General features: G+C 33.2%; 1 protein-coding gene and 2 long non-coding RNA genes across 3 annotated transcripts; all 3 read right to left on the bottom strand.

Moving 5' to 3' along the window:
- Positions 1–205: 205 nt before the first annotated feature.
- On the bottom strand, positions 206–1,668 carry LOC146952917 (uncharacterized). Its single transcript, XR_015026199.1, has 2 exons — positions 1,605–1,668; positions 206–1,144 (listed from the first exon to the last, which is right to left on the bottom strand). It is a non-coding gene; the product is annotated as an uncharacterized LOC146952917 (long non-coding RNA).
- Positions 1,669–3,119: 1,451 nt separating this feature from the next.
- On the bottom strand, positions 3,120–12,004 carry LOC146952916 (uncharacterized). The gene is made up of 2 exons (XR_015026174.1): positions 11,841–12,004; positions 3,120–3,506 (listed from the first exon to the last, which is right to left on the bottom strand). It is a non-coding gene; the product is annotated as an uncharacterized LOC146952916 (long non-coding RNA).
- Positions 12,005–17,827: 5,823 nt separating this feature from the next.
- On the bottom strand, positions 17,828–26,674 carry LOC146952915 (uncharacterized). Its single transcript, XM_085743202.1, has 6 exons — positions 26,595–26,674; positions 25,237–25,339; positions 19,823–19,881; positions 19,667–19,738; positions 18,910–19,583; positions 17,828–18,241 (listed from the first exon to the last, which is right to left on the bottom strand). Exons 2-6 carry the CDS (start codon positions 25,326–25,328, stop codon positions 18,011–18,013), a joined length of 1,128 nt encoding a protein of 375 aa, XP_085599328.1. The 5' UTR covers positions 25,329–25,339; positions 26,595–26,674; the 3' UTR covers positions 17,828–18,010.
- Between the last annotated feature and the right edge of the window lie 480 nt (positions 26,675–27,154).

Here is a 27,154-nt window from a genome sequence, read left to right as displayed (position 1 = left end):
ATCATTGAAAATTCTGTTATTTCTTTCTTTCCAGATTTCCCACATGGTAGCAAACCAAATGATGTTTAAAATTGTGTGTTGCACCTGAGATCCGCCACCACCAAAACAGAACTGAGTAAAATGATCTGATACATTTAGCGGGACGGCGGTGGAAAGACCAATCCAACAGATAATACAGTTCCAAATCGTCCCAAACAAAGAACAATGAAGAAATAAATGGTTAACAGTTTCCATAGAATAACAGCTAAAGTTACTTCAGTAGAAGTGGACTATAAGCACACTTGTTCCATGGCACCAATAACAACTAATTTTAACTTGTGTGTTGTGCTTCTCCCTCTTCATTTCACACTTAACAATAAGTCACAAAAACAAGAAGTTAAAATGTCACTCCATCCATCACAGAAAAATTAAAATTCAAATATAATTATAAAGTAAACGAACATTCCAAAACCGTCTAATTCACCATCTTTGCCACCTATCAATAGGTTTTAGTATTTTACAATCAATGTAAACCTCTCACAACAAGCATTTTTGTACCAAGTACTTGAACATTGTCTTGTACCACTTCTGTCTAAAATAAAATTAAGGCAAATTCCTATTTACCCATCAACAAAAGGTGGGTAGAAGTTATCTATCTGAATTGACACCAATCAAAATCATTCATTTGAAGTAGCTCTTGAATTTGATGTAGAAGAGTTGAAGTTTGAAAATAGGAACGCAAGAAGAAGTAAATCAAAAAAGAAGAGGAATGAGAAGGAAATAGGGAAAGTATTGAAATTAATATCCTTGTTGATTGTTTCAGGTGAAAATTAAATTTGATGAAACGAGGTTGATTGTTGGAGACATTTGGTTTGGAAACATTAATTTTATATGACAACCACAGGTAAAGGTTACCAAACCAAATATCTTCAACAATCAACCTTGTTTCTTCAAAATTAACTTTTTCACGTAAAACAACCAACAAGGATACTAATTTCAATCCTTCCCTATTACCTTCCCTTGGGATTCCTCTTCTTCTTTGATCTACCTTTACTTGTGCTCCTTCCCATCAAACCGTTTTCATTTTCATCTAATGCATGAGTACATCATCTTTATCATGTGTTAGATCCCCACACCCATCCTCTTTTATTGGCACACTGTCTTTCTGCAAGAATGAAATATATATTATCACTACCAATTGCAAATTCAATACTCAGAAAAATTGTATGAAGGTATGAATGATATTACAAATACTTTATCCACTAATTTTTAAATAAAATTGATAAATTCATTCCTCATGATATAGTTATTACCATCTTTATCATCTGATCAGATAAATAACCTCCGCATGAAATCAGAGAAATCACAGAAACTAAAATGATAAATTTAGTGGATAAAATTGATAAATTAACACCCATCGACTAATCATGATTAATCAAAGAATTCACTGATGAACGACCAAAAATGACATTGTAGATGATGACGAAATAAAAAGCAGTCATCAACAGTTGAAGCTAAATCAAGTTATTCCAGATCTAGATTTCCAAAAATTAAAAGAACATAGACAAATATAAAGAATAAAACAATAACATCCAACAAGAAATAAAAGTGAAGAATATATATACCGATAGTAAATCCAAGATCACGGCACCCGCTGGGAAAGCATAGCGGGGGGGGGGGGGGGGGGGTTTGAAACCCTATGAAAGTGAGATGCACCAAAGGTGGGTTTATATAAGACTTGAAGAAAAGTTAGACACAATTTCATATGTCCTGTTTACACTGGTATCCAATCTAAATGTAACACGTGGATTTTTTAATTCAAAATCTGACTAAGATAAAGCTGAAGCTTTATCCTTATTACTTTCCTTCATTTGCAATTTTAAATTTGTTTCTATTCAGTTTTAATTTTGTTTCCTTTATTTCTAATTTTCCTGATTTAAAGGAGGTATGTTTTGATTTGTTGTGGATATTGGGAGTTTGTATTTGATTCGGTGTATTAAGTTTGCATTAAGTTTCAATAGTTTTTTTTTTCTTCGTAAAATCCAAACTAAACGGTACTCCCTCCGTTTCACAATACTTGTCCATTTTGGAGAATAATTTTGTTTCACTTTACTTGTCCCTTTCAAGTTTCAATGCAACATTAATTATTGGTTTATCAATAATACCCTTATATATTTATTGTAGAGAGAGAAATAATAGAATGAAATAATAAATGAGTAAGGGTATTATAGAAAAAACACAAAGAATTGCATCAAAAATGACAACATTTATTTGATTCCTTGGTATGTGTAATTTCTCTAAAATGGACATGTATTTTGAAACGGAGGGAGTATAAAATAAGATCAGACCAGGTCATAGTTTTTATAAGTCATCTAAATTGAACCACAAGTATTTAAATTTTTTTAATCGAATGATTTTTTTTACTTCATAACCATTCCAAATCTTACATTGCGAACAACCTACAATTTATTGATTTTATTGATATGTCGACAAATAGACTACACTAATAGTAAATTTAATGGTATTGGAACCATTTACTTTGTTCGTTCCCATAGCCAAATTTTATTTAAGTATAATAAAACTGTCATTGAATCTTGGCGCCCCACATTTGGCTCCTAGTCTCAACCTAATTGGGATGATATGTCGACAAAGTCCTTGGTGTACAAATCTTCTACGAACGTACTTAATTTATCATCCTTCTTTGGGATTAGTAGCGCTATGAACATCAAAACATCCCTAGAATTAGGGATAATTAATTTTAGGTTTTAATCTTATGGACTACAATTGCTTAAAAATTATAGATAGATAAATGCACACTAATATAGAGAAAAATAGCAAAAATAAGCTTTATGTTTGATTGGATGTCTCAAAACTTTGGGTAAATTGACTATTTCATGCAAAGATCATCTATACTAGTCAAACAACGTGGTCTACAATGTTAAGCATCTGCATGACTAATTTTGAGGGCAGTGCGTTCGTTTCCGTCATTTACTGTCAACATCTGCTCGGGCTAATTAGGTGAGTGTGTGTGAGTGTAGTATAACTTTTTTTGAAAATAAAATATTAAAGCAAATTCGTAACAAACAAATGTTCATGTAAGGAGTTATTTTTTTAAATTTCCTATAATGACGCTGTATATATATTTGAACTTAAATAGAGTTTTGTTACGATGAATAACAATATATTTAGTTAGTTGATAGTTAACTTTTGAACTGTCGTTATATTACAAGAAAATGCTAATTTTTACAAATAACAGCTAAACAAAACCGAAGAATCTGTTGTTATTGAAAGGTGTTACACCCACTATACCTCTTGATTTCCATCAATGACCAATTATTACACCCACTACAACTCTTCTTATTCTTCGATTGTGTGCATCATTTGTTCGTAATAAATAGCATTCATCATTGTCCAGTGAGCATAGCTCAGTTGGTAGGACAATGCATTATTATATGCAAGGGCTGGGGTTCGAACTCCGGACACCCCACTTATTCACCTTATAAGGTGAATTCTAGCCACTAAGCTACCTGACAAAAAAAAAAAAATAGCATTCATCATGGGGTGTAGACAATGATTAAGGTTACTAAGGCATGTGGGAAACAAACACAATAATGGATCATTTATAACGCTTAGCTCTTCTCTTTGGGAAATACTTCAAGGAACAAATTTATTTTAAATGATTTGTTTTCAGAAGAAAGGTATGGAGATGCACATACTCAAAATGTCTTGCTGTAAGGATGAAGTGGAACATTTAGCATACTATCTCAGAACTGTTCAAATTTAAAAAGGCTTATAAAAAGAATGCCTTAAAGTTTTCGAAATTACAATCCAAGACACTACATTTGACTAAAAAACAAAATATTTTTGATATTATAATGGTTTTGCAAAAGAGCAGAAATTATAACCAAATGCTTCAAGTGAATCAGATATGTATACTTTTAAGCATGAAAGGTTTTGGAAATTATCATTCAATGTTATTGGAATAAGTTTCTCTGAAATCATAAGCTTTACCTTTCCAACATCCTCAACAAATTGGAAACATTGGTGAAAATTGGATTGCTATTTTTCTTTATTGGAATAAGTTTCTCTGAAATCATAAGCTTTACCTTTCCAACATTCTCAACAAGTTGGAAACATTGGTGAAAATTGGAGTGCCATTTTTCTAGCACTAAAATGCATAAAAAAAACACCATATCAGAAATTTTAATGTCAAAACAAAATAGATTATTGGTGAGGGGTGTCTAAGTTTTGCTTCTACTTGGTGGAAAGATTTAAAGAAAGTGGAAAGGAGAGGTGGTGTGAATTGGTTCACAACGGGGATGGATAGGAAGTTAGATTTCATATTATCTGGTAAATTGTTGTGTGTTAATTATGGAGATTCCACAATGCTCACATATTTTTGGGACAGGAGGCATTTGTGTTTCTGTTGATGGATATGGTTAAATTAATATCTTTGAAGTAGTTTTTTGAAAACTATTTTGGTAATTGGTACACATGTCCCTTCTATGAGTGAGATTATGAACTCATTTTATGTTGGCACCGCGATAGTGTCATGTGACATATTTTGACTAAGGGTTAGTTGATTTTGAGATTACGTTTCTTCTTGTTTGACTTAGGTTGAATCATCAAGTGAACAGGTTAGATATTCTTTTTTAAAGGAGGATAGATTAGATATTTTTTTTTTTGAATCAGCATAATTTGTTAACACAAACCCGGCACAAGACGTGCTAAACGGGGAGGCAACACAACAAAAAGCCCGAAACAGAAACTGCAATAACAACACACAACTTATTGTCATGCCCAAACCACCCAAAAAAAGGCCTATATTGGCAATAAAACAATACCCGACCAAAGGATTGACAACTCAAAGATGGAAAACACCAACAAAGACATGCCACAGCTGCTGGACCACCCAGCCATCTAGATAGTTGTTTGGTGTTGTTTTAGCTTTCACGCGTTTTTATGGAAAATATCCTTTTGTTTTGTTATTTCTTGGTAAAATACTTATTGTACTCATTAATTATATGTTTGTACTCTTTCATAAGATTTCTCCTTTTTATTTATTATTATATATATTTATAATATATTTTAAAACACTAACTGAGGAAGCCTCCCCCATTCTTCTTAAGTATGTCCAAAAATTTACAATATATAAAAATGTGTTATTTAACTTATTTAAAGTGTCAAATAAAACTTAATCGAGTCAAACAATTGAGAAATTGCAAGCATTATAAACATATAATTAATATGAGAATGAGTATCTTATATGAGAATGGTGAGAATAATTATCAACCATTTGATTAAAAGTCAATGGTTGAGATTTAAATGCTCAATTAAAACATTACCATATTCTATCAATTCTCATAAACTCATTACACCCTCCATCTTCTCCAACCCACCATCATCAACTTGTTCCTTCTCTGTGTGTTCCACACTTGCAATTCACATTGCTGAAATTAGTGTTACCTTTCATCTACTTTTGTAATGGATTTTTGGATCTCAATTTCAATACACACACACACACACACACACACACACACACACATACATATACTTTTATGGTTAAATATTTTGTTCTTTTTAACTTCAATTTTAGGTTTGGTTATTCAAAAAATATTTTCTTCTTGTTTTTAGTTAGTCAATTTATGCACTATTTTTTAAGGATGAATTTTTTTCAATTTTTTTTAACAATTTTGCTATAAATTTTAGTATTTACGTTCGTATTTTAAGTCAAAGTGATATCTATGAAAATATTAATAATCCCTTTTTCCAGAGAATCAATGATAAATATAGTTTATGCACCAAAAATTTTCTTGTCAAGGTTCATGTATAGTTTTAATTTGGAGAATATTGTGTTTTTCTTTTGAAACAAAGTTAGAGAGCATCGTTGAAAATATTGTATATAGCAACATATTTTATGAGTAATTTATATTATATTTTTTACTAAAGAATATGTAATAATATTTTACCATTTATTATGCTTAGTTTCTACGCGAACAAACATACACAAAGAACCGTCGATTCATTTACATAAAAAAATCTAAATTGTTAATTCAAATCTCGAAAAGTGTGGCAATCCAAAACCTTGTAATAAAAATATAAACCACATAGAGAAAACAACAAACGGAGAGATACTTTCACATAGAGAGAGATAGAGATAGAGCATTTTCATTTTCAAGAAAACGGCACAAAAACGCATGGTTGAGCAAGTTGTTAATGTGACTCATATGACAGAGGCATCGGGAAGAGTGACTCTCTGTGTCCAAAGAATGGTCTGTTCGAACACCAAGAGTTCAAGTTCTAATTTTACTGAGTTACTAGACAATCGAAAATCACCAGCAAAGAATCAGAGGGAGATAATAGCTAAACCAAATGGTAAGGGTAAATGAATGAAAACTAATGGTGAAAATTTTGCATCTGAACGAGAAACAATTCAATTCAATATCCCTAATTGTGATCTTTCGACAATATAAAATATTAGCCAAACGGAGAGGAAGAAAACTCTTACTAATAGCATTCCTGGTGCGATTCGCGTCATTAGAATGGCGCTAACTATGAGTGATGTTGAATGCAGCTATTTTTCTGAGTTGGAGTGTTTTCGGAGGGAGAAGGAGGCATGGGAAGCTCGAGATCTTGAATTGCAAAACAATTTTGACAATTACAAGGAGATGCATAAGATCCAGGTCGGTCTAGCGAAGGAGACTATTGTTATACATAAGGGTTTATCTTTTTATTACAAGGTTTGGACTAATATTGTTGAGGATGAGGAAGCTGAGCATAAACTGTTGAAACAAGTGAAAGAGGATCATCAAGATGATTTTCAAGTCGTCAACAGATCAAGAGGCAAAACCATTAAAAAGAAATCTCCCTCTAGGATTTAAGTCTAATTTTTGATTGTCGTCATATTCAATCAACCACTTCATTGATCTTATGCATCTAATTGTAAATGTCAAAATTATTTTGCAATTCAAGCTCTTGAGCTTCCCATGCCTCCTCCTCCCTCCTAAAACTCTCTAACTCAAAAAAATAGTGGCATTCAAAATCTCTCATAGTTTGCGCCATTCTAATGATGACGCGAATCGCAGCAGGAATGCCATTAGTAAGAACTTTCTTCCTCTCCATCAGGCCAATGTTTTATATTATTGAAGGATCAAAATTAAGGATATTGAATTCAATGGTTTCTCCTTCAGATGCAAAATTTTCACCATTGGTTTTCATTCCTTTTCCTTTACCATTTGGTTTAGTTATTTTCTCCTCTGATTCTTTGCTGGTGATTTTCGATTGTATAGTAACTCGGTAAAATTAGAATTTGAACTCTTGGCGTTCGAACATGTCATTCTTTGCACACAGAGAATCACTCTTCCCGGTACCTCTGTAGTATGAGTCACATTAACAACTTGCTAAACCTTGCGTTTTTGTGCCGTTTTCTTGAAAATGAAAATGCTCTATCTCTATCTCTCTCTGTGTGAAAGTATCTCTCCCATTGTTGTTTTCTCTCTATGTGGTTTATATTTTTATTACAAGGATTTGGATTGCCACACTTTTTGAGATTTGAATTAACGATTTAGATTATTTTTTATGTAAATGAATTGACGGTTCTTAATGTATGTTTGTTCGCGTAGAAACTAAGCATAACAAATGGTAAAATATTACATATTCTTTAGTAAAAAAATCATAATATAAATTACTCATAAAATTAGTTTCTATATACAATATTTTTAACGATACTCTCTAAATTTATTTCAAATGATAAAAAAATGATATTATCTAAATTAAAACTGTACATGAACCTTGACCACAAAAAATTTGGTGAATGAACTATATGTTTAAATTTGGGGCCTAACTCATCCTTACAAAACCGGCTTGTAAGGTGGGGATTGCCTCCTCTATATAAACTCTTATCAAGACTCTTATCTATCCGATGTGGGACTTGGGCATTTCCAAATACACCCCCCTCACGCCCAGCACTTTTTGGGCTTGGTGCGTGAATCGGTAGGTGGCCCTTGAATTCGACAAGCTCTGATACCATCTTAGAAATCGTGGTTGGGCCTAACACAACCCCACAAAACCGGCTTTGTAAGGATGAGTTAGACCCCAAATTTCAACACTATATTTTATTACTGATTCTCTGAAAAAGGTATTATTAATATTTTCATAGATATCATTTTGACTTAAAATATGAACGTAAATGCTAAAATTTATAGCAAAATTGTTATAAAAATTGTTGAAAACAAATTCATCCGTAAAAAATAAAGCATACATTGACTAACTAAGGTACCGTTTGGCCAGGCTTTTTTTCAGTCTAAAAGCTACTTTAAAACAAAGTTAAAATAAAGCTCTTTGACGAAGAAGCTAAAGCTGTTTGGTTTCTTTATTATTTTTTAGTTTTAAAGTTATTTTTAAGTTAAAAGTTGTTTGGCAAAATGTTGTACAAAACTTTGAATTTATTACTTTGTTGGTGGTGCCCGGGGTTCGAACCCCGGACCTTGCATATATTTATGCGTTATCTTTATCAACTGAGATAAGCACTCAAGGACAAAAGTTTGAATTTCTTATGAATTAACATACTAAATAAAAAAATGTTTAAAATATTTTTTGAAGGGAAAAAATGTTTAAAATATAAAAGATATATTTTTACAAATACTATATTTACTCAATGACGTATATTTTATGTAACATTAATACAAATTCGTATCATCATATAAAGGGAATAATTGGTTTTTTCTTTTCCAATTATACTCTATAACAAATTTTGTTATAACAAATTTTGTTATAAGAATACCATATTTTTAGTGTCAGTCAAAAAGATAAGAATTTATATTATATAATATTATATTTGTTACATTGTTGGTGTCATTGACAAAATATGTTTAGTTTTTTTAATAAGAAAAAGATATGCATAGTTTGTTACAATACAAATGTGTAAAATATATATAAGTATAATTTTTTTAGGCAACTACACTTGTACTTTTAATTAAAATCAAAATTTTATAAAAATAATTATACGCTTTACGCAACACTAAAAAAATTATACGTATTAGCGTAAAAAAAAAGGCAGACGGACATAAAGTATGACTCTAAATGCTAATGCGTGTATGTATATATTTCCGATGTTGAAGAAAGGGAGTAAAAATATTCGGTATCATTCAATGACAGCGTGAATAAAAATATTTGCGAGGTTGTGATAATTAAAAGATATTGAAATAAATATATAAGTGATAAAAAGATAATAAAATTCTTTCAAAAATAGATAATAAAATTAAATAGACCCTCTTTAAAAAAATTAAATGGACCGGTTCAAAAAAATAAAATGAAAGAAAAAAGCATATTGAAAAAAAATAAAAGAAAAGGTTGCCGGCGTGAGTTGAAGAAAGGTGCTTGTGAAATAAATTGTCGAGAAATAGTTTTTTGAAGTAGCATTCAACAACTTTTGGTCAAAGCTCATTCCATTCAATTTTATGCATTCTAAAAAAAGTACTTTTTTTAAAAAGTACTTTATTGATATTGTGTTTGGCCTAGCTTCTCCTTAAAAATGTAGAGAAGCTGAAAAAAAGCTGGGCCAAACGGTACCTAAAAACAAGAAGAAAATAGATTTAAATAACCAAACCTAAAATTGAAGTTAAAAAGAACAAAAATATTTTATCATACAAGAATATATATATATATATATATATATATATATATATATATATATATATATATATATATATATATATATATATACAAGGGTCTTGTTAACGAAGGCCCCCGGGGCACTCTTTAAGCATGCTAAGTTAGAAAGTTATTCTTTAAAAAAGTCAAATTGTTCAATTTCCAATGTATTAAATACACAAGTTTTCATAAAAAGTTACTATTCTAGGCTCTTAAAGAGTGCCCCGGGGGCACTCGTTAACATTTCCTATATATATATATATATATCATGCTGGCAATTTCTCGATTATTTGACTGATTAAGTTTTATTTGACTCGATTATTTATAATGTATCATAATACATTATAAATTTTTTGACATACTTAAGAAGAATGGCGGAGGCCTCCCTCCGTCAGTGGTTTAAAACATATTGGACTCAATTAAATATCAACCAGTGAAAAAAATGTCTTATATTAATGTTATTTGTATTCTAAAAGTTCTCATGCTTTTACAATTATTAATCTATTTTATAATATCAAAAAAAGTAGTTTAATAGTTTTTGTTTTGAATTATATGTGTGTGTGTGGTTTTGTTATGTTGTAACTTTTTTTTTTTTTGACAAAAAAACATGTCTCTCGCAAAAAACTTGTGATTTTTCACTGTTCACTTGTCAACTTTCCATTTCTTTCTTGCTAGGTAACCTACCCTTTGCTCAGGCTTTATCCAACCTATTGCCATTCATGAGGATAAGTACCTTGCTGGAATTGAGTCATGCAAATACAACTTGCATGGAAGGGTGATCTGGCCAAAAGGAATCACCCTATTCATTGTACTTGCATTGCGAACCACGCTTTCTCAGATTTGGAAGGATTTAAGTAAGTGGGTGTAATCTTTCTTGGAAAAGGTTTCTTTGAATTCTCTTTTTCGTGTTTAGAAGATTTTAATAGGGTTAGAACCATTGCTTCGTGGAATCTAAACCCTGGTGTTCGTAAGCTTTTTGCTTGGACAAGGGATTTTAACCCTAAAATACAAAGTACCATTTCAGCACAGGTTTGGGGTAAGAATCTAGGGCTTTATCAAGAGTACTGGCACCCCAAGATCTTGTTTTCTATTGCAAATAGTGTGCGAACACATATATGTACGGACTCTGCATCCAAAAATCCTATGGTGGATAGAACTTTTGGGCATTTTGTTAGGGTTTTGGTTGACGTGGATATATCTCAGCAATTGCGCTATAAAGTTCTTGTAGAAAGGAAGGATTTTGCTTTCTTTGTTGATTTAGAGTATAAAAATCTTCCTGCTTGCAAGCTTTTAAATAGAAGAATGTTGCTAAGAAGCTGACTAAGGAGGTTAAAAGGGAGTATAACATCATTAATGATGGGAGGAAGAAACAGGGAAGCCTTGCTAACGACCCTATTGTTGTTGAAGATGTTGCTGGTACATCCATGAAGGGACCAACAACTGATACTTGTGTGAAAGAAGCCAATCACAATAAATCCCATATTCTAAGGTGCTGGTACAAAAAAATAGATTTGAGATTTCGGTTCAAAATGAAATGGAAGCCTCTAAAGAGAAAGATATTGAGCTTGAAGTTGAAGTTAATGCTGCTTTAGAAAAGGAATGTGAAAGAGTTGAAGAAGAAGTCTTAAGTTCTCAACACACCGAGTTTGTTGAAGATACTCAGTATTGCTCTAATGTGGAAAGGCATGAAACGGATGTTCAATCTGAGGCTAATCTAAATGTTACATTGTTGGAGAAGGAAACATTGTTGGAGATGGAAAAGAAGAATAAAGAGTTCATTGAGATGTCTTGGACTAATATTGTGGAGGATGAGGAATCTGAGTAAAGACTGTTGAAACAACTGGAAGAGGATCATCAAGATGATTTTCAAGTAGTCAACAGATCAAGAGGCAAACCCATTAAGAAGAAATCTCCCTCTAGGATTTAAGTCTAATTTTTTTTATTTTCATCATATTCAATCAACCACTTCATTGATCTTATACTTTTTCAATATGTTTTGAATCTACCGCTATGTTTGAAACCTTATGATCTCCTATTGTCAAGAATTTATTTTGAGATCATTATTTGATATCCTCGAATATTAAGATAAATTTAATTTAATATTTAAGTTTAATTCTAAATAATTAAATATAAAAGAAGAATTGAGGACAAATGATTAAATATCAGATGAAATATTGTCGAATAAATCTCAATGATAAGAGAGTGTTCACCTTCATTCATCGAAATGTCATGCAAATTCGAGCTGCCAACACATTGGAAGGATGTGTTCCCTTAGTCGGATATAACTTCTTTAGGAGGAATACTCTTATCCATGGAATATAATAATATAACTTCAATTAGGTTTCATGCCGAAAATTGGATTTCCTTCACCGTCGATCCTATAAAACAAAACATAAAAAAGAAATTTTGTTTTTAGTTGGATTTTGGAATCATTGAAATTAATAAAAATATTTGTAATTTTACAATTTATTAAAAGTGGCTTCCATAATACAAGTCAATCTTTTATTTGGTTGAATAAAATTCACATATATTTCTGTTGTTTGCATGCCTTTCTTGTATGTGACATTCATAATACGATAGAACACTTGATGCTCGATGATTAAGATAAAGATTATCCAAGCTAATTTTATATCTAGAAAAAATACATAAAAAATCAAGCAATATACATTGTAAGCATTATATTTTACATTGGCGCTTCTTAGGTGATTTCAACACACTATTATTTGTGCTCATGAATAATGCATGTGTAAGCCATGTAGAGTAGCTATGCAAGATTTTCAAAACTGGACAAATAGCAATAATTTTATTCATCTTCCAACTAGGGGTGCTGCTTTTAGGCCAATGGCCGAAGAGGGAAACATCACACTCAAAGGAGACTTGATAGAGTCATATGTAGTAAGATTGGTTCACTGCTTGCAATATGGTACTTGAAGAAAGCTGAAACATTTGAAGAATGCTTTTAAGGTGTTGAATATGAAATTTTTGGTGATATTCATGTTCAAGTGAAAGTAGCAACAGATAAAGTGAATGAAATTCAAGATGAAATTGATAAAATGGGCCACTCTGATATCTTATGATTCAAGAAAAAATGCTCAATTGCATTTGGAGCAGGCCTTGAACATGGAAGAAATCTATTGTCAACAAAAAACAAAGGTCAAATGGCATAGTGATGAAGATGGAAATATAGATTACTTTCATAAAGTGGCTAAAATAAATAATGCTTCCAGTCTTATAACCTCTATGTGAAATGGTGACAAAATATTAACAAATCTAGATGAAGTCTCAGAGCATATTGTCAATCATTGCACATCCCTGTTCATTTCAAATACAAATACTCAAAATAATAGTATGGTTGAAGGAGTGATACCTCATTCAAATCTTACTGTTTTTCCCTATAATATGGAAAATTTTCAAGCTATTTTTTCTTTAAAATAAATAAAGTGCCCAAGTTCGGATGGATTTGGAGCACCTTTTGATCAAACCTTTTGGGATATCATCAAACATGATATATCAAAAGTTTTTTTTTTTTTTTTTACAAATTTTTTAAGAGCAATGTGATTGGTAGACACCTTTAATGTGTACACCCCTTTGTACCACTTTGAAAATTTTCAGTTAACCAAATCTATGGTATGTGTGAGCACATTTTTTTAGTTGCCTGATCACTAGTTTTTCAGACTTTATTTGGTTAACTGAGTGGAAAAGTAGTGGTCACATGCATTTTAGTTACGTGACCACATTTTTTTAGCTTCAAAATAGTGGTCACGCAACTTAAAAAATATGGTCGCATAGACCATATATTTAGTTAACTGAAAATTTCTAGAGTGGTACAAAAGGGTGTACACATTAAGTATATGTCTATCAATCTTTATTCATTTTTTATCGCATATACAATTAATATAAATAACATAATTCATTTATCTAACTACATTAATTGGTTTTGTAGTTTTTTTTCTTAGGGCCAAAATCGCAACTTTGGGAAAGTTAGGGGGCTAAAACTACTATTAAGCCTCCAATAAACAACTCGTAATTGTAAAATTCAAAATTCCATAGAAAACCCTAGAACCCAAATATGTTTTCATGTTGGTTTGATTTAAATCTCTCTGAAGTCAAATTGAAGATTTAATAATCAAAATTTATTCTCTGATCTATCTGATTCTCAGATTTGAATTTTTGACTATACCTATATTACTTTTTGGGATAATTCATTTTGAAACCTGTAATGCTATTCATAAAGAACAAAGTCATGGCAAATCTTAAAAATAATGGGTAAATAGACACAATTTTGTTTGTCGTGGGTGGGGGGGGGGGGGGGGGGGGGGGGGGGGGGGGGGGGGGGGGGGGGGGGGGTCGTCATAACTGACAGATACATCAATTTATATCCATCTCCTTCTTCAAACTACCCTTTTACACAAATAAAAAAGGTCGCTATATCCTATGAGTAAGTCGCTTATGTTACAATATAATTGAATCAAATCATAATTTGAAAACAAAATAAAATTGTATATCTGATTTGCCTGCTTGAATTGAATAGACGTGAACTCGATGTGTATCTAGGTTTTTTCTTTCGCGGCGGTAATAAAAATTGTTGCACTCTCGTTGGAAGAAAGACTTAGAAATCATTACTTTACATGGTAATGATAAAATGTATAGGCTGAAAATGAGCCGAGCTTAAGTGTTCAGGCCCAAACCATGTTGAACAACATATAAATGATCTAAATTAGATTTTTTTTTTTTACACCTCCTTTTTTTTAATCTACTCTTTTGCTTTGTCTTTTGAACACAAATTACCTTCTTTTTTTTAATCTTTCATACAAAATATTTTTTCTGAATTCTTAAATATAAAATAAAACTTACAAATCAAAAACACACCCTTAAAAGGTTACAAATCAAAAACTAGGTAACCCTAACCTATCCTTAACATAAGAAGGTATAATACAGTCAGGTATATGTAACCAAACATTTATGTTAGATACATTAAAGCCAGCACTTGCAAGGGTATCTGCACATTGGTTATCTTCCTTATATATATGAGTAGCAAGGAAGTTCATCTTGGAAGTCAACAAAATACAGTTCATCCATCTGGTTCTTAGTTTCCAAGGAACCAATGAAGGATTTTTGAAAGCCTTAATAACAAACTGAGAATCCACCTCTAACCAAAGGTTCCTCCAATCATGAGAATCTGCAAGCTCTATAGCCCTCAGTGCACCAGAGATCTCTGCATGGATAGCATTACCAAAACCAGTGTTTTCACCAAAGCAAAGAAGAAATTCACCATATTGTATAGCATTATGAGTTGAAACCTTTTAAATATTATTTCGATCTAGCAATAGGGGCTTGTTGTGATAAAAGTGCAACATGCTAATTTTTCTATCCTAAGTGATGACGTGCGGTCATAAAAGTTATTTAGTGTTGTTACAGTCTCTTAGCAAGAGTTTGAGTCTTTTTTATTAGACTTTGGTGATGAAGAAAGGGCCCATTTGGGTTAAACTTAATTTGATTTTATGCAAGGAAATTAATAAATTTTTATGTTCATTCATATGTTCTCGCTAACCAAAATTGTATCTTAATAAACTGTTTTTTCATAAACATCATTTACAAATTTATGAATAATACATAAAATTTTATTTATTTGTATAAATTGTTTTGCATAAGCTCAAACCATGTTGAACAACATATAAATGATCTAAATTAGATTTTTTTTTTTACACCTCCTTTTTTTTAATCTACTCTTTTGCTTTGTCTTTTGAACACAAATTACCGTTTTTTTTTTAATCTTTCATACAAAATATTTTTCCTGAATTCTTAAATATAAAATAAAACTTACAAATCAAAAACACACCCTTAAAAGGTTACAAATCAAAAACTAGGTAACCCTAACCTATCCTTAACATAAGAAGGTATAATACAGTCAGGTATATGTAACCAAACATTTATGTTAGATACATTAAAGCCAGCACTTGCAAGGGTATCTGCACATTGGTTATCTTCCTTATAAATATGAGTAGCAAGGAAGTTCATCTTGGAAGTCAACAAAATACAGTTCATCCATCTGGTTCTTAGTTTCCAAGGAACCAATGAAGGATTTTTGAAAGCCTTAATAACAAACTGAGAATCCACCTCTAACCAAAGGTTCCTCCAATCATGAGAATCTGCAAGCTCTATAGCCCTCAGTGCACCAGAGATCTCTGCATGGATAGCATTACCAAAACCAGTGTTTTCACCAAAGCAAAGAAGAAATTCACCATATTGTATAGCATTATGAGTTGAAACCTTTTAAATATTATTTCGATCTAGCAATAGGGGCTTGTTGTGATAAAAGTGCAACATGCTAATTTTTCTATCCTAAGTGATGATGTGCGGTCATAAAAGTTATTTAGTGTTGTTACAGTCTCTTAGCAAGAGTTTGAGTCTTTTTTATTAGACTTTGGTGATGAAGAAAGGGCCCATTTGGGTTAAACTTAATTTGATTTTATGCAAGGAAATTAATAAATTTTTATGTTCATTCATATGTTCTCGCTAACCAAAATTGTATCTTAATAAACTGTTTTTTTCATAAACATCATTTACAAATTTATGAATAATACATAAAATTTTATTTATTTGTATAAATTGTTTTGCATAAGCTCAAAATATGCCTAATCCAAACAGACCCAAACACTTTAGCCGAGGTTTGCCTGATATTTTCAATAGTGATTCCCTTTTCGTCAAGCGATCAACATCAAGTGAAGACCTATTACCTGATACCCAACTCTTGGGTAATAGACAAACAACCATGTATCCTTTTCTCTTATCATTAGCCTTCCTCCAACATAAGTTCACAACAACACCATTTTCACTATCATTATTCTCCTTAATTCCACTTTGCAAAGCTGAGATAGGCAACCCAAACAATTGTTTTAGAGGAAAGAATCGCGAGATAGAGTGTTTGTTAACAAGAAACATCATAAAACCATATGATTAAACCAAAATTTCTCTTTCGATCTCTACTTTCTTTTTAATTTATTTCTTTTGAATTATGTAATTTCTTTTCTTATCTAGATTATTATCTATTTTTATCAGTTTTGGATTGTTCACAAGGGTTCACACTGGTTTGATAACATGCATGTCTGGTCCATGAAGCAACTTGAATCAGATAGCCATCCATTTCCCAAGTGTATCGGTTTGATCGTCTGATCTAATATGGTTTTTAAAACAATGCCTTTAATATGATACTACTTAAGACCACGTAAAGTTAACCTTAAAACGACTCGAATGTGATACTATGAACACTCTACTATGGTAAAACGACCACTCAAATAAGATGATACCACCATTCTACTCTCTAACTTCTCCAACGAAAGAAAATATCAAAATGGACTATACTCTTAATATCATTCTTAATTCTGAAGGGACATTATATCACGAAAGGGACTATGGTCGTAAATTAATCTTTATCATGAAGGGATCATGTAAATTATCAAAAGGACTATGCTCTTAAGACAGTTCTTAATTCTAAAGGGAAATTATATCTCAAAAGGGATTATGATCTTATGAACACTCTTAATTCATAAAGGACGAAAAAGAAAGGAGATAAGTGACTTTGAAAACAAGGTAGTAAAAGAAAAGGTTCTTGATAACTCAATACATATCTTTTAATTTTGGTGTAATTTATGAACAAAATATAATCATATAGAGACTTTCTAACTAGGCTAGAAGTTAAAAAGGTACAAAATATAATCCTATTAGAGGTGCCGGAATTATCAATTAAGCTTGGTGCGGGTCTAAAGTTTTCATCTAAGGACTTGTAAAATTATTGAGTTTGCGAAGATTTGAGAGGAGTCTAACCAGCCTCTCTGGTGCATTGAGGGAACAAAAAATGGTTTGGTGTCATTTTAATTGGCTTGGATTAATGCTAGCAAAGACAAATTTTGTCTTTTGGTGTAGCAATTCGGTGGTATGTAGATTTCTTTGTCACCAAACACAAGTTGACTAGAATTTTAAGAGTGTCAAAGTGAGTGAGTGTGAGTGTCTTGTGAAAAAACTAGAGCCGGTGTGAGTGCGAGTGTCTTGTGAAAATGAGAGGTTGGTGTAGTTTTCTCGAATAAAAATCTATCCAAAACAAAATATAATAATGAACATTGTTAAAAAATAATCGAACCTTAAAATTTAAAAACAATCCTATTCCCCATCTTTGTAACCATATTTCAAAAAAACAAAATTAATGTAAACCTCTCACGACAAGAATTCTTTTACCATGTACTTATACATACATTGTCTTATCTTATTTCTCTTCAAATAAAATTGAAGTTTCAAAAACCAAGTATTTTCAACCATCAGCCATGTTTCCACAATTTAATTTTCGCATAAAACACAAACAAGGATATAAATTTCAAATCATTCCCTATTTCCTTTTCTTGGGATGCCTCTTCTTTTGGGGTTTACTCTTTCTACTTATCCGCTTTTCGAATTTCACCTCTTCTTCCCCATCTCCATGAGTTGCCTTAAAAAGTATAGAGTGACCAATCAAGCCATTTGCATTAGGTAGTTTGTCTTTAAGGATATTTGCAACCTCAAGCATGGCTATATTATCTACGTCACCCCCACGCTCCTCATTTGAGGGAACATTATTTTCCTGCAAGAAAGAAACATATTCTTTATAAGGGCAAATCAAACTCAATATCTGATATTTTTCAACACACACATATAGCGCATCAACCACTTATGTTAGATCCCCGATGGAAATTTTTCTAAGTAATTAGATAAAATTTAAAATATATATTATGTTGTATATCTAACTAATATAGATTTCATACTATTGCTAAGGAGTTTATAAAACAAATTAAAATAGTTTAAATTGAAGTGTGAAATTTTGTCGCATGTTATTAAAATAGATTGTCCGGAGACATAAAAAAAAAAAAATCACAGATATGTTTATATATATCTTGACATATGTAAAGTGAAAATTATAGGCATGGTTACCAGTTGCCTGAACAAAATAGCCATGGTTACTAGCTAGAATCACATACAGAGAAATAACTTACAATATAATGGTTATGAACTATGACGGATCCAAAGATTTACAGTGTGGGAAAACTAACATATATAAATTTATATCTATTTAAAATAGAATATTGATATTCGAACATTGAAATACGGTCATCATGGTGAAGCAATTTCCCCCACAATGAATAATGTACGTTGGTTATCAATGTAAATTTCAATTTTACCATGAGGACTCGCTTATTCTTTTCATTAAGAAAGTAATTTTAAATGCCAGTGTTATAATTTAGGAGTACTTACTTGGACATGTTTTTGAGGGATGTGGATATCTTCCAAAGCATTTTCTTTGACGCCTTCCCCAATATTGAGTTGGCGCCTAAAATCGGTTCCATCTTGAAAAAACTTTGAGGCACCTTCCCCAAATCGTAGTGCATCATATGGAAAGAGTTTAGAATGTGATGCAAATGCTAGGTCTTCTTCTTCCGAAGTGGATGAAGAATCTAACTCATTTGTTTGAATCATATTCCCTTTTCCTTTATGATCAATGTTAGATTCTTCATCATTGTTATTTATTAAAAAATTCTTCATACCATCAGCTTCACTTTGATTTGGTTCACGAATAACAATGCCGCCCACTGATTTAGCCTTTTTTATGCTTTCCACATTTGCTTTTGGGTCCTCCTTTATTTTTGGAACTACCTTTTCAACATGTTTGCACGATTCATCCACACATGACTTAGATTTTCTACCTATGCTCCTTATTTTTTTCGTTGTCGTGCTTATATTTTGAACTACCTTTTCAGCACGTTTGCACGATTCATCCACACGCGACTTAGATTGTCTACCTCTGCTCCTTGTTTTTCTCATTGTCGTGCTTATTTGAACTACCTCTTCATTCAGATGACATGTCGTCTCATCAGGACCCAAGTCCTTAATAATGTCAGCTAGCAAGCGGGTCTTTTTAGGTTCATCTTCTTCATTGGTTGAAAACATAAAAAATCAATGTACTAAAAGATATATAGTAAAGAATATATACATGTGATCTTGAAGTTATTACCTGGAGAAATTTTTTGTGATGGCACACTTGATATTTGATTTTTGCAGACAGTTTCCAAGACAATTTCATTGTCTGCAAAAAAATATTAAAATTAAAAACCACATACAGATATTGTAAAATAGTAAACACATTGCATAGAATGGATATTGAAGATACTTGGACAGTCTTCTTGTGATGGGCAATCTTGTTGAAGTTGCTTCTCTGACACATTATCACTGAACCAGCCACGAAAGATGTGTTAAGATGTTAAATTACACATAAGATATGACTAAGCGAGAATTTGTTTCAGAAATTTATTTCCAATATATCACTAAATAAAAGTTGCCTTTTACTATGTTGTATACGCCATGAATTGTGTTAGCCGCTTAATTACTAGACTACATATTTCACATATAATTGATTATGCAAGATTGAATGGAATGTTAAATTGAATTTAGGGATTTGAGAATAATATTTGGATGTGAATAATGAATAATTTATTGAATGAATCATGTCATGCTCTGGTAATCATATATATACAACTGAACTAACCTATAATAAACACTAACTAATTATAGTTATTTTTATAGGTGTAAATAACTACTGAAAAATTTAGTCACTTTCTAAACACACTACCACTTAAAGGTTTTTTAGTCACTTTCTAAACATACTACCACTATGGTGGATATTAGGGTGAGGGTGCACTTAAGTCCCTCACCTAAAATATTGGTGGACCATCATTAAAAGCCATTAGATGAAGGTGTTGTGAAAGTGACTCAAAATTGGAGTTTGGAGGCCAAAATTGATGTTTGCTGAAAGTACAAATCGGTGGCCGATTTGGAAAATCGGTGGCCGATTTTGGCTGCCTTTTGGGAGGCTTTCTGTTCGGGAAAAATCGGTGGCCGATTGGGAAAAATCGGTGGCCGATTTCGCGTGCTGTTATTTTTCAGAAACGTATTTTTGGGCCAGATTGTTACAATTTTATGGGAGTTTCTTTTACTATAAATATAGGCCTTGTATCAGACTATTTTGAGAGAGATAGAGGGGGCTGAAACAAGGGTTTAGAAATCAAACTAGGGTTTGTATAGAGTTTGTCTCTTGGCAACAAACTAGGGTTTGAAGGTTGATTCACCTTGGGAAACACTATTAGGATTGAGTCTCTTGGTTACGGGAAGAGGCTGGGATTTGGGTAGAATTAGGCGGGAGACTTATTCTTGTAACCCATTGAAATCTCTTTTGTAACGTTACTCATCATATAGTGGAACGGAGGGCTGCTCTCTCCCCCAGACTAGGTCAATTTGGACCGAACTGGGTAAACAGATTCTTTGTGTTCTCTCTTCCTTTTTTTTTCTCGCTGTTGTTTTCTACTTTTGGCTTGTGTTAATTGTTCCATACACTTTGATTTTGGTTGCTTAATTATCCCTTGCTCCACACATCAAGTTTGTTATTGGTGTGTTTTCTTATCGAATCCGCAACAATTGGCGCCCACCGTGGGGCAAAGGTCAAAGGATAATCAAGTACCATGGGTTCGAAGTGGGATATTGAGAAGTTTACCGGAGATAACTATTTTGGGTTATGGAAGGTAAAGATGGAAGCGGTGTTGATACAGCAAAAGTGTGAGAAAGCTTTGAAGGGTGAAGGTTCGTTACCGGTCACCATGACACGAGCGGAGAAGACCGAGATGGTGGACAAGGCCAGGAGTGCCATTGTCTTGTGCCTCGGAGATAAAGTTTTGAGAGAAGTAGCAAAGGAACCAACCGCGGCATCGATGTGGGCAAAGTTGGAATCTTTGTATATGACAAAGTCTTTGGCTCATCGGCAATTCCTAAAGCAACAACTCTACTCATTCAAGATGGTGGAGTCAAAGGCCATCATGGAGCAACTTACGGAGTTCAACAAAATCCTTGATGACTTGGAGAATATTGAGGTGAATCTTGAGGATGAAGATAAAGCTATACTCTTGTTGTGTGCTCTACCTAGATCTTTTGAATCGTTTAAAGATACCATGCTCTATGGAAAAGAAGGCACTGTTACCTTGGAAGAAGTTCAAGCGGCTTTGAGAACCAAGGAGTTGACTAAGTCGAAGGACTTGAGAGTTGATGAAAACGGGGAAGGCCTAAGTGTTTCAAGAGGGAATGGTGGAGGTAGAGGTAACCGGGGAAAGAGTAGTAACAAGACAAAGTTTAAATGCTTTAAGTGTAACAAGATGGGTCACTTCAAGAAGGATTGTCCGGAGATTGGTAATTCCGTACAAATTGTCTCTGAGGGTTATGAGGATGCAGGTGCTTTGATGGTGTGCTGTTTAGAGGATGAAGGTGATGTTTCTCACCTTGGGGGTGATGCCTGGTAGAGCGGTGATCGTCTGGAGAGACGTTAAACACTCAACATCAGCCTGGAGAGGCGGTGGTAAGAATACTCATGATCAGCCTGGAGAGGCGGTGGTAAGAATACTCATGATCTACCGGTTGAGGTGGAGGTTCAAGGAAGACATAGTGGGATGTACTCATTTGCTAGTTGAGAGGTTGGAAGCTCAGCTTTAGGTGGAGTTGAACACACCGGGAGTGGTACGACTATGGAGGACCTTGGGTGCTATGCTCTAGTGGTGAGCAAGGGTTTTCTTCATGAAGATGGAAGGCATTCCGGAGGTTGAAGAATGTATAGCACGGCTTGTGGAATTACCCTAAAAGTCCAAGGGTGATTGGATGCAAGGTGATCTTCAAGGAAGCGGGAGATGTCTCGTATTGAAGAGGTATGGTGTAGTCTTGTAGAACTACCTGAAATTCCTAGTGTAGTTTGGATACAAGGATCTTCGAGAAGGCGGAAGACATTCCGATGGCTGAAGAGGTTAAGGTGTGTACTTGTAGAACTACCTAAAATTCCTTGAGTAGTTTGGACACAAGGATCTTCAAAGGGGCGGAAGGCATTCCGATGATTGAAGAGATTAGGGTGCAAACTTGTGGAGCTACTTGGTGTAGTGGGAAGCAAGGGAAAGAGCAGCAAGGTGTTGATGTTAAATGGGCATCATCACTAATTTGGAGTCAAGGTGGAGATTGTTGTGAAAGTGACTCAAAATTGGAGTTTGGAGGCCAAAATTGATGTTTGCTGAAAGTACAAATCAGTGGCCGATTTGGAAAATCGGTGGCCGATTTTGGCTGCCTTTTGGGAGGCTTTCTGTTCGGGAAAAATCGGTGGCCGATTGGGAAAAATCGGTGGCCGATTTCGCGTGCTGTTATTTTTCAGAAACGTATTTTTGGGCCAGATTTGTTACAATTTTATGGGAGTTTCTTTTACTATAAATATAGGCCTTGTATCAGACTATTTTGAGAGAGATAGAGGGGGCTGAAACAAGGGTTTAGAAATCAAACTAGGGTTTGTATAGAGTTTGTCTCTTGGCAACAAACTAGGGTTTGAAGGTTGATTCACCTTGGGAAACACTATTAGGATTGAGTCTCTTGGTTACGGGAAGAGGCTGGGATTTGGGTAGAATTAGGCGGGAGACTTATTCTTGTAACCCATTGAAATCTCTTTTGTAACGTTACTCATCATATAGTGGAACGGAGGGCTGCTCTCTCCCCCAGACTAGGTCAATTTGGACCGAATTGGGTAAACAGATTCTTTGTGTTCTCTCTTCCTTTTTTTTTTCTCGCTGTTGTTTTCTACTTTTGGCTTGTGTTAATTGTTCCATACACTTTGATTTTGGTTGCTTAATTATCCCTTGCTCCACACATCAAGTTTGTTATTGGTGTGTTTTCTTATCGAATCCGCAACAGAAGGAACTTATGAAATTGTATCATGTGTTAGCCACACTAGATTGGACCCAACAAATTATTTCTTCTCTACCCCCCTTATCGCCCCTTCCCTCCCTTTTATCATGGTGGTTCCCTGCCACCCCCACCCTTTTAATTCAAATCTTAGTCTAAATGAAATATGAAACCACCATATTCCATCTTCTTGAACTTCTATTTACAAACATCTGGAGCAGCAGAAAATGACCAATACAGAACTAAAAGTTTTTTATTAAAATGGAATTGAATTCCAATTGCATGGCCACAACTTTATGGGCATTAGTTCACTGTTCAAATCTTAAAAAACAACTTTTTTGGCCACCATATTGTGTTTTTTTATGGGATCTTGTTTCTTCTAAATTTTGGAGAAATTCATGCTCCTTTCATTAAAATTTCCTTTCAACCAGATGAATTTGATTCCATATTTAGTAATTTTCAAGTTTCACATAGGAAGAAACATGACAGAAATTAATCTAACACATAATGAATAATCAACAAAAGTTTGTGCGAAGAAACAACAATAAACCTAGGAAAAAACACAATAAACCACAGACCAACAAGGGCACTCACACAAAAAATAAAAGAAAACAAAACAAAAATCAAGCCACAATACCCAAACTCAACATCAAGAAAGCCTCTGAGCGAAGAACGTGTTGTGAAAGTGACTCAAAATTGGAGAAATTGAAGTTTGCTGAATCTGTCAAAATCAGGGCCCGAATGGTTCTGTCCGGGGCCCGAATTTTGCCTGTTTTGGAAGACATTTGATTCGACATTTTTCGGGGCCCGAATGGTCAAAATCTGAGCCCGAATTGTCGTAACAGTATAAAAATAAAACTTATTTTTATGGACCAGATTTGTTCCAATTTTATGAGGGGTACTTTTACTATAAATATAGACCTTATATCATATGTAAACCTTGAGATAGAGGGGGTTGAAACAAGGGTTTAGAAATCAAACTAGGGTTTGTATAGAGTTTGCTCTTGGCAACAAACACTAGGGTTGGGTTGATTCACCTTGGGAAACACTATTTGGATTGAGTCTCTTTGTCACTGGAAGAGATTGGGGCTTTAGGTAGAATTAGGCGGGAGACTTATTCTTGTAACCCATTGATATCTCTTTTGTAAAGTTACTCATCATTATAGTGGAACGGATGACTGCTCTCTCCCATAGATTAGGTCAGTATTGGACTGAACTGGGTAAACAAATTTCGTGTGTTTTCTCTTTCTTTTCTCTCGTTGTTTTCTACTTTTGTTTGTGTTTATAACTTCCATACACTTTGTTTGGTTGCTTGATTCTAGATCAACCAGAACCCTTCGCTTAGTATGATTTTTCCTAGAAGGAATCTTATCCAGGAGAAGTTTCCAAGAGAAAACTTGGACTTTGGAGGGAGACCAGCTCTTCCAAACTAAGTGGAGAGCACTTGACAAATCCTGCAACCCTGGTCCCACCACTAACCAAGGACTCGAGAGAGCCATATACGTGGAACGAGCAGAATAAACTCCATCCCCACTATGCTTCTAAACCTAAGAATAATCTCCATGAGACAACACAACCCCAATAAGCAACCCCGTCTATTCCTTATCCAGTTCTTGTTCCCACACAAAGAAGGGTCTCATCCAAGTCAAGTTCGACAACTTGTCCCTTCTCACCCGAAACAATATTGATCTAATCTTATCTGAAACAATAACAAAAAAAACTACCATTTCTTGAATGACACTACTCGAATAAAGCAATCCAAACTAATAAACTACATTTTATGTTAGATAATTAGATTAAAGTAAGGAGATGATTGGGAACAAAACTTACGTGATAGCTGAAGGTTCACATTGCTGTTGATCCTTGAAATCGTATTGGGAAAAATCTATCCAGATTGAATCAATTTTGATAAATGATGCCATAAGCTTGATGACTACAAATTAGAGTAAACATAAACATTATTTTCAGCACATATCCTTGTCTTTCTTCATGGGCAAAACAAACGATTAGTATATATAAATACAAAGCATAAATGAAAGGAAAATACCAATAAGATACGATAATAATATCTTCAGAAAACTTCGTATCAGATTGTTCGGATCATCCACAGTAAAATTTACAGTGCACCAGATTGTAGACTATTACATTAATATAGATAAATATTATCTCTTAATTTAATAGTCTAAACTTGGATGCACCATAAATCTAGTGGTAGAAAATATAGTTTTCTCTCTCAAGTGATATGAAGTTAACAATAAACTCAACAGAGCAACTATTGTTTGAACATCAATGAACATGTAAAAATACTGTTGTCAAGAAATTATTATAACAAGAACCACTCCTCCATGTAAAAACGAACAATCCGTTCTTCTTTATATCTAATGAATACTTGAGTGGTAATTTAAAAATTTAAAATCTAATCAGACAAACTATTAAGGGTTCGACGTATCAACAACACGATAAAACAAATGTCATTTGCTCTACTTGTAAATCCTTTCTTAATTGGTCACAAAATTAAAATTAAACAAAAGATATTTAAAATAAAAAATGAAACCACAAAAGTTCTAAAAAATATTTAAACAATTAATCCCTGAAAAGCTCAATTTACTAGTTGCACACAAATTGAACAACACAATATAAATTATACAAATGAAATACACTGCATTAATAGCCAATTTAATAATCATGGTACCATTTAATTTGTTCGAATAGCCAAATTTTAGTTAAGTATGATAATGTTGTCATCTTAAAGTTAGTCAGTGCAATCTTAAATCTGATTAACTGGAAACCCTAAAACTCCTAACAAAAGCCTAAAGCCCTAATGTATGGGCATATGAGTTTAAATTTAAAGCTCACTGAATTCAAATTGAAGGTTTAATTCTCAGATCTATAAATCAATTTGTGATTATCCCTCTATTTAGAAAAACTCATTTCAAAGTCCATAATGCATACCCATATAACACAAAGTCATGGCAAAGCTTAAAAATAGAGAAAATAGACAACTTTCATCTTCGGGCATGATTAACAAATACATCACCTATTTCTAGACATGTCTGATTCTTTCATCTACCAATTAAACAGAGAAAACATTGCAATTTCTCAAGAATAAATAAATGTGTTTATGTCAAGATATAGTTGAATCATGATTTACATGGAAAACAAAATTGAATTGTATTAATATTGTATACCTGATTCTCCTGCTTGATGTGATTAGGTTTGAACAAAATTTAATTGTACTCAATTTTTATTTAGGTTATCTCTTCCGCCGCTATAGAAAACCTATTGCAGTCTCAATGGTAGAAACATTAGTATACTCTATATAGTATTGAGCGAATCTATAGATTCAAAAATGGGCCGATCTTGAGTGTATAGACCCAAACCATGTTGAACAACGTATAATTGAGCCAAATCAGATGGAGTTTGTTTTGGCACCTCCCTATTTTTCCTATATGCTACTCTTTCGCACACTTTTCTTTTACACAAAATACTCATTTTTAAAATATTTTATACAAACTATTTATTTAATTTTCATTTAGGCTTTCTCTTCCGCCGCTATAGAAAACCTATTGCAGTCTCAATGGTAGAAACGCTAGTATACTCTATGTGGTATTGAGCAAATCTATAGATTCAAAAATGGGCCGATCTTGAGTGTATAGACCCAAACCATGTTGAACAACGTATAATTGAGCCAAATCAGATGGAGTTTGTTTTGGCACCTCCCTATTTTTCTTATACGCTACTCTTTCGC

The sequence above is a fragment of the Medicago sativa genome, chromosome 1 (genome assembly GCF_051527215.1).
Source record: "Medicago sativa cultivar Bolivia chromosome 1, Bolivia_mono, whole genome shotgun sequence".
Lineage (NCBI taxonomy): Eukaryota > Viridiplantae > Streptophyta > Magnoliopsida > Fabales > Fabaceae > Medicago > Medicago sativa.
This window is presented reverse-complemented; position numbering and strand designations above follow the sequence as displayed.

Excerpts from the sequence above, each read along its gene's own strand:
- LOC146952915 (XM_085743202.1), bottom strand. The coding sequence starts at position 25,328 with ATGGCATCATTTATCAAAATTGATTCAATCTGGATAGATTTTTCCCAA. Across the intron at positions 19,584-19,666 it reads ATCACAAAAAATTTCTCCAG|AAGATGAACCTAAAAAGACC; the intron begins GTAATAACTTCA and ends CAACCAATGAAG. Across the intron at positions 18,242-18,909 it reads TCCCTCAAAAACATGTCCAA|GAAAATAATGTTCCCTCAAA; the intron begins GTAAGTACTCCT and ends TCTTTCTTGCAG.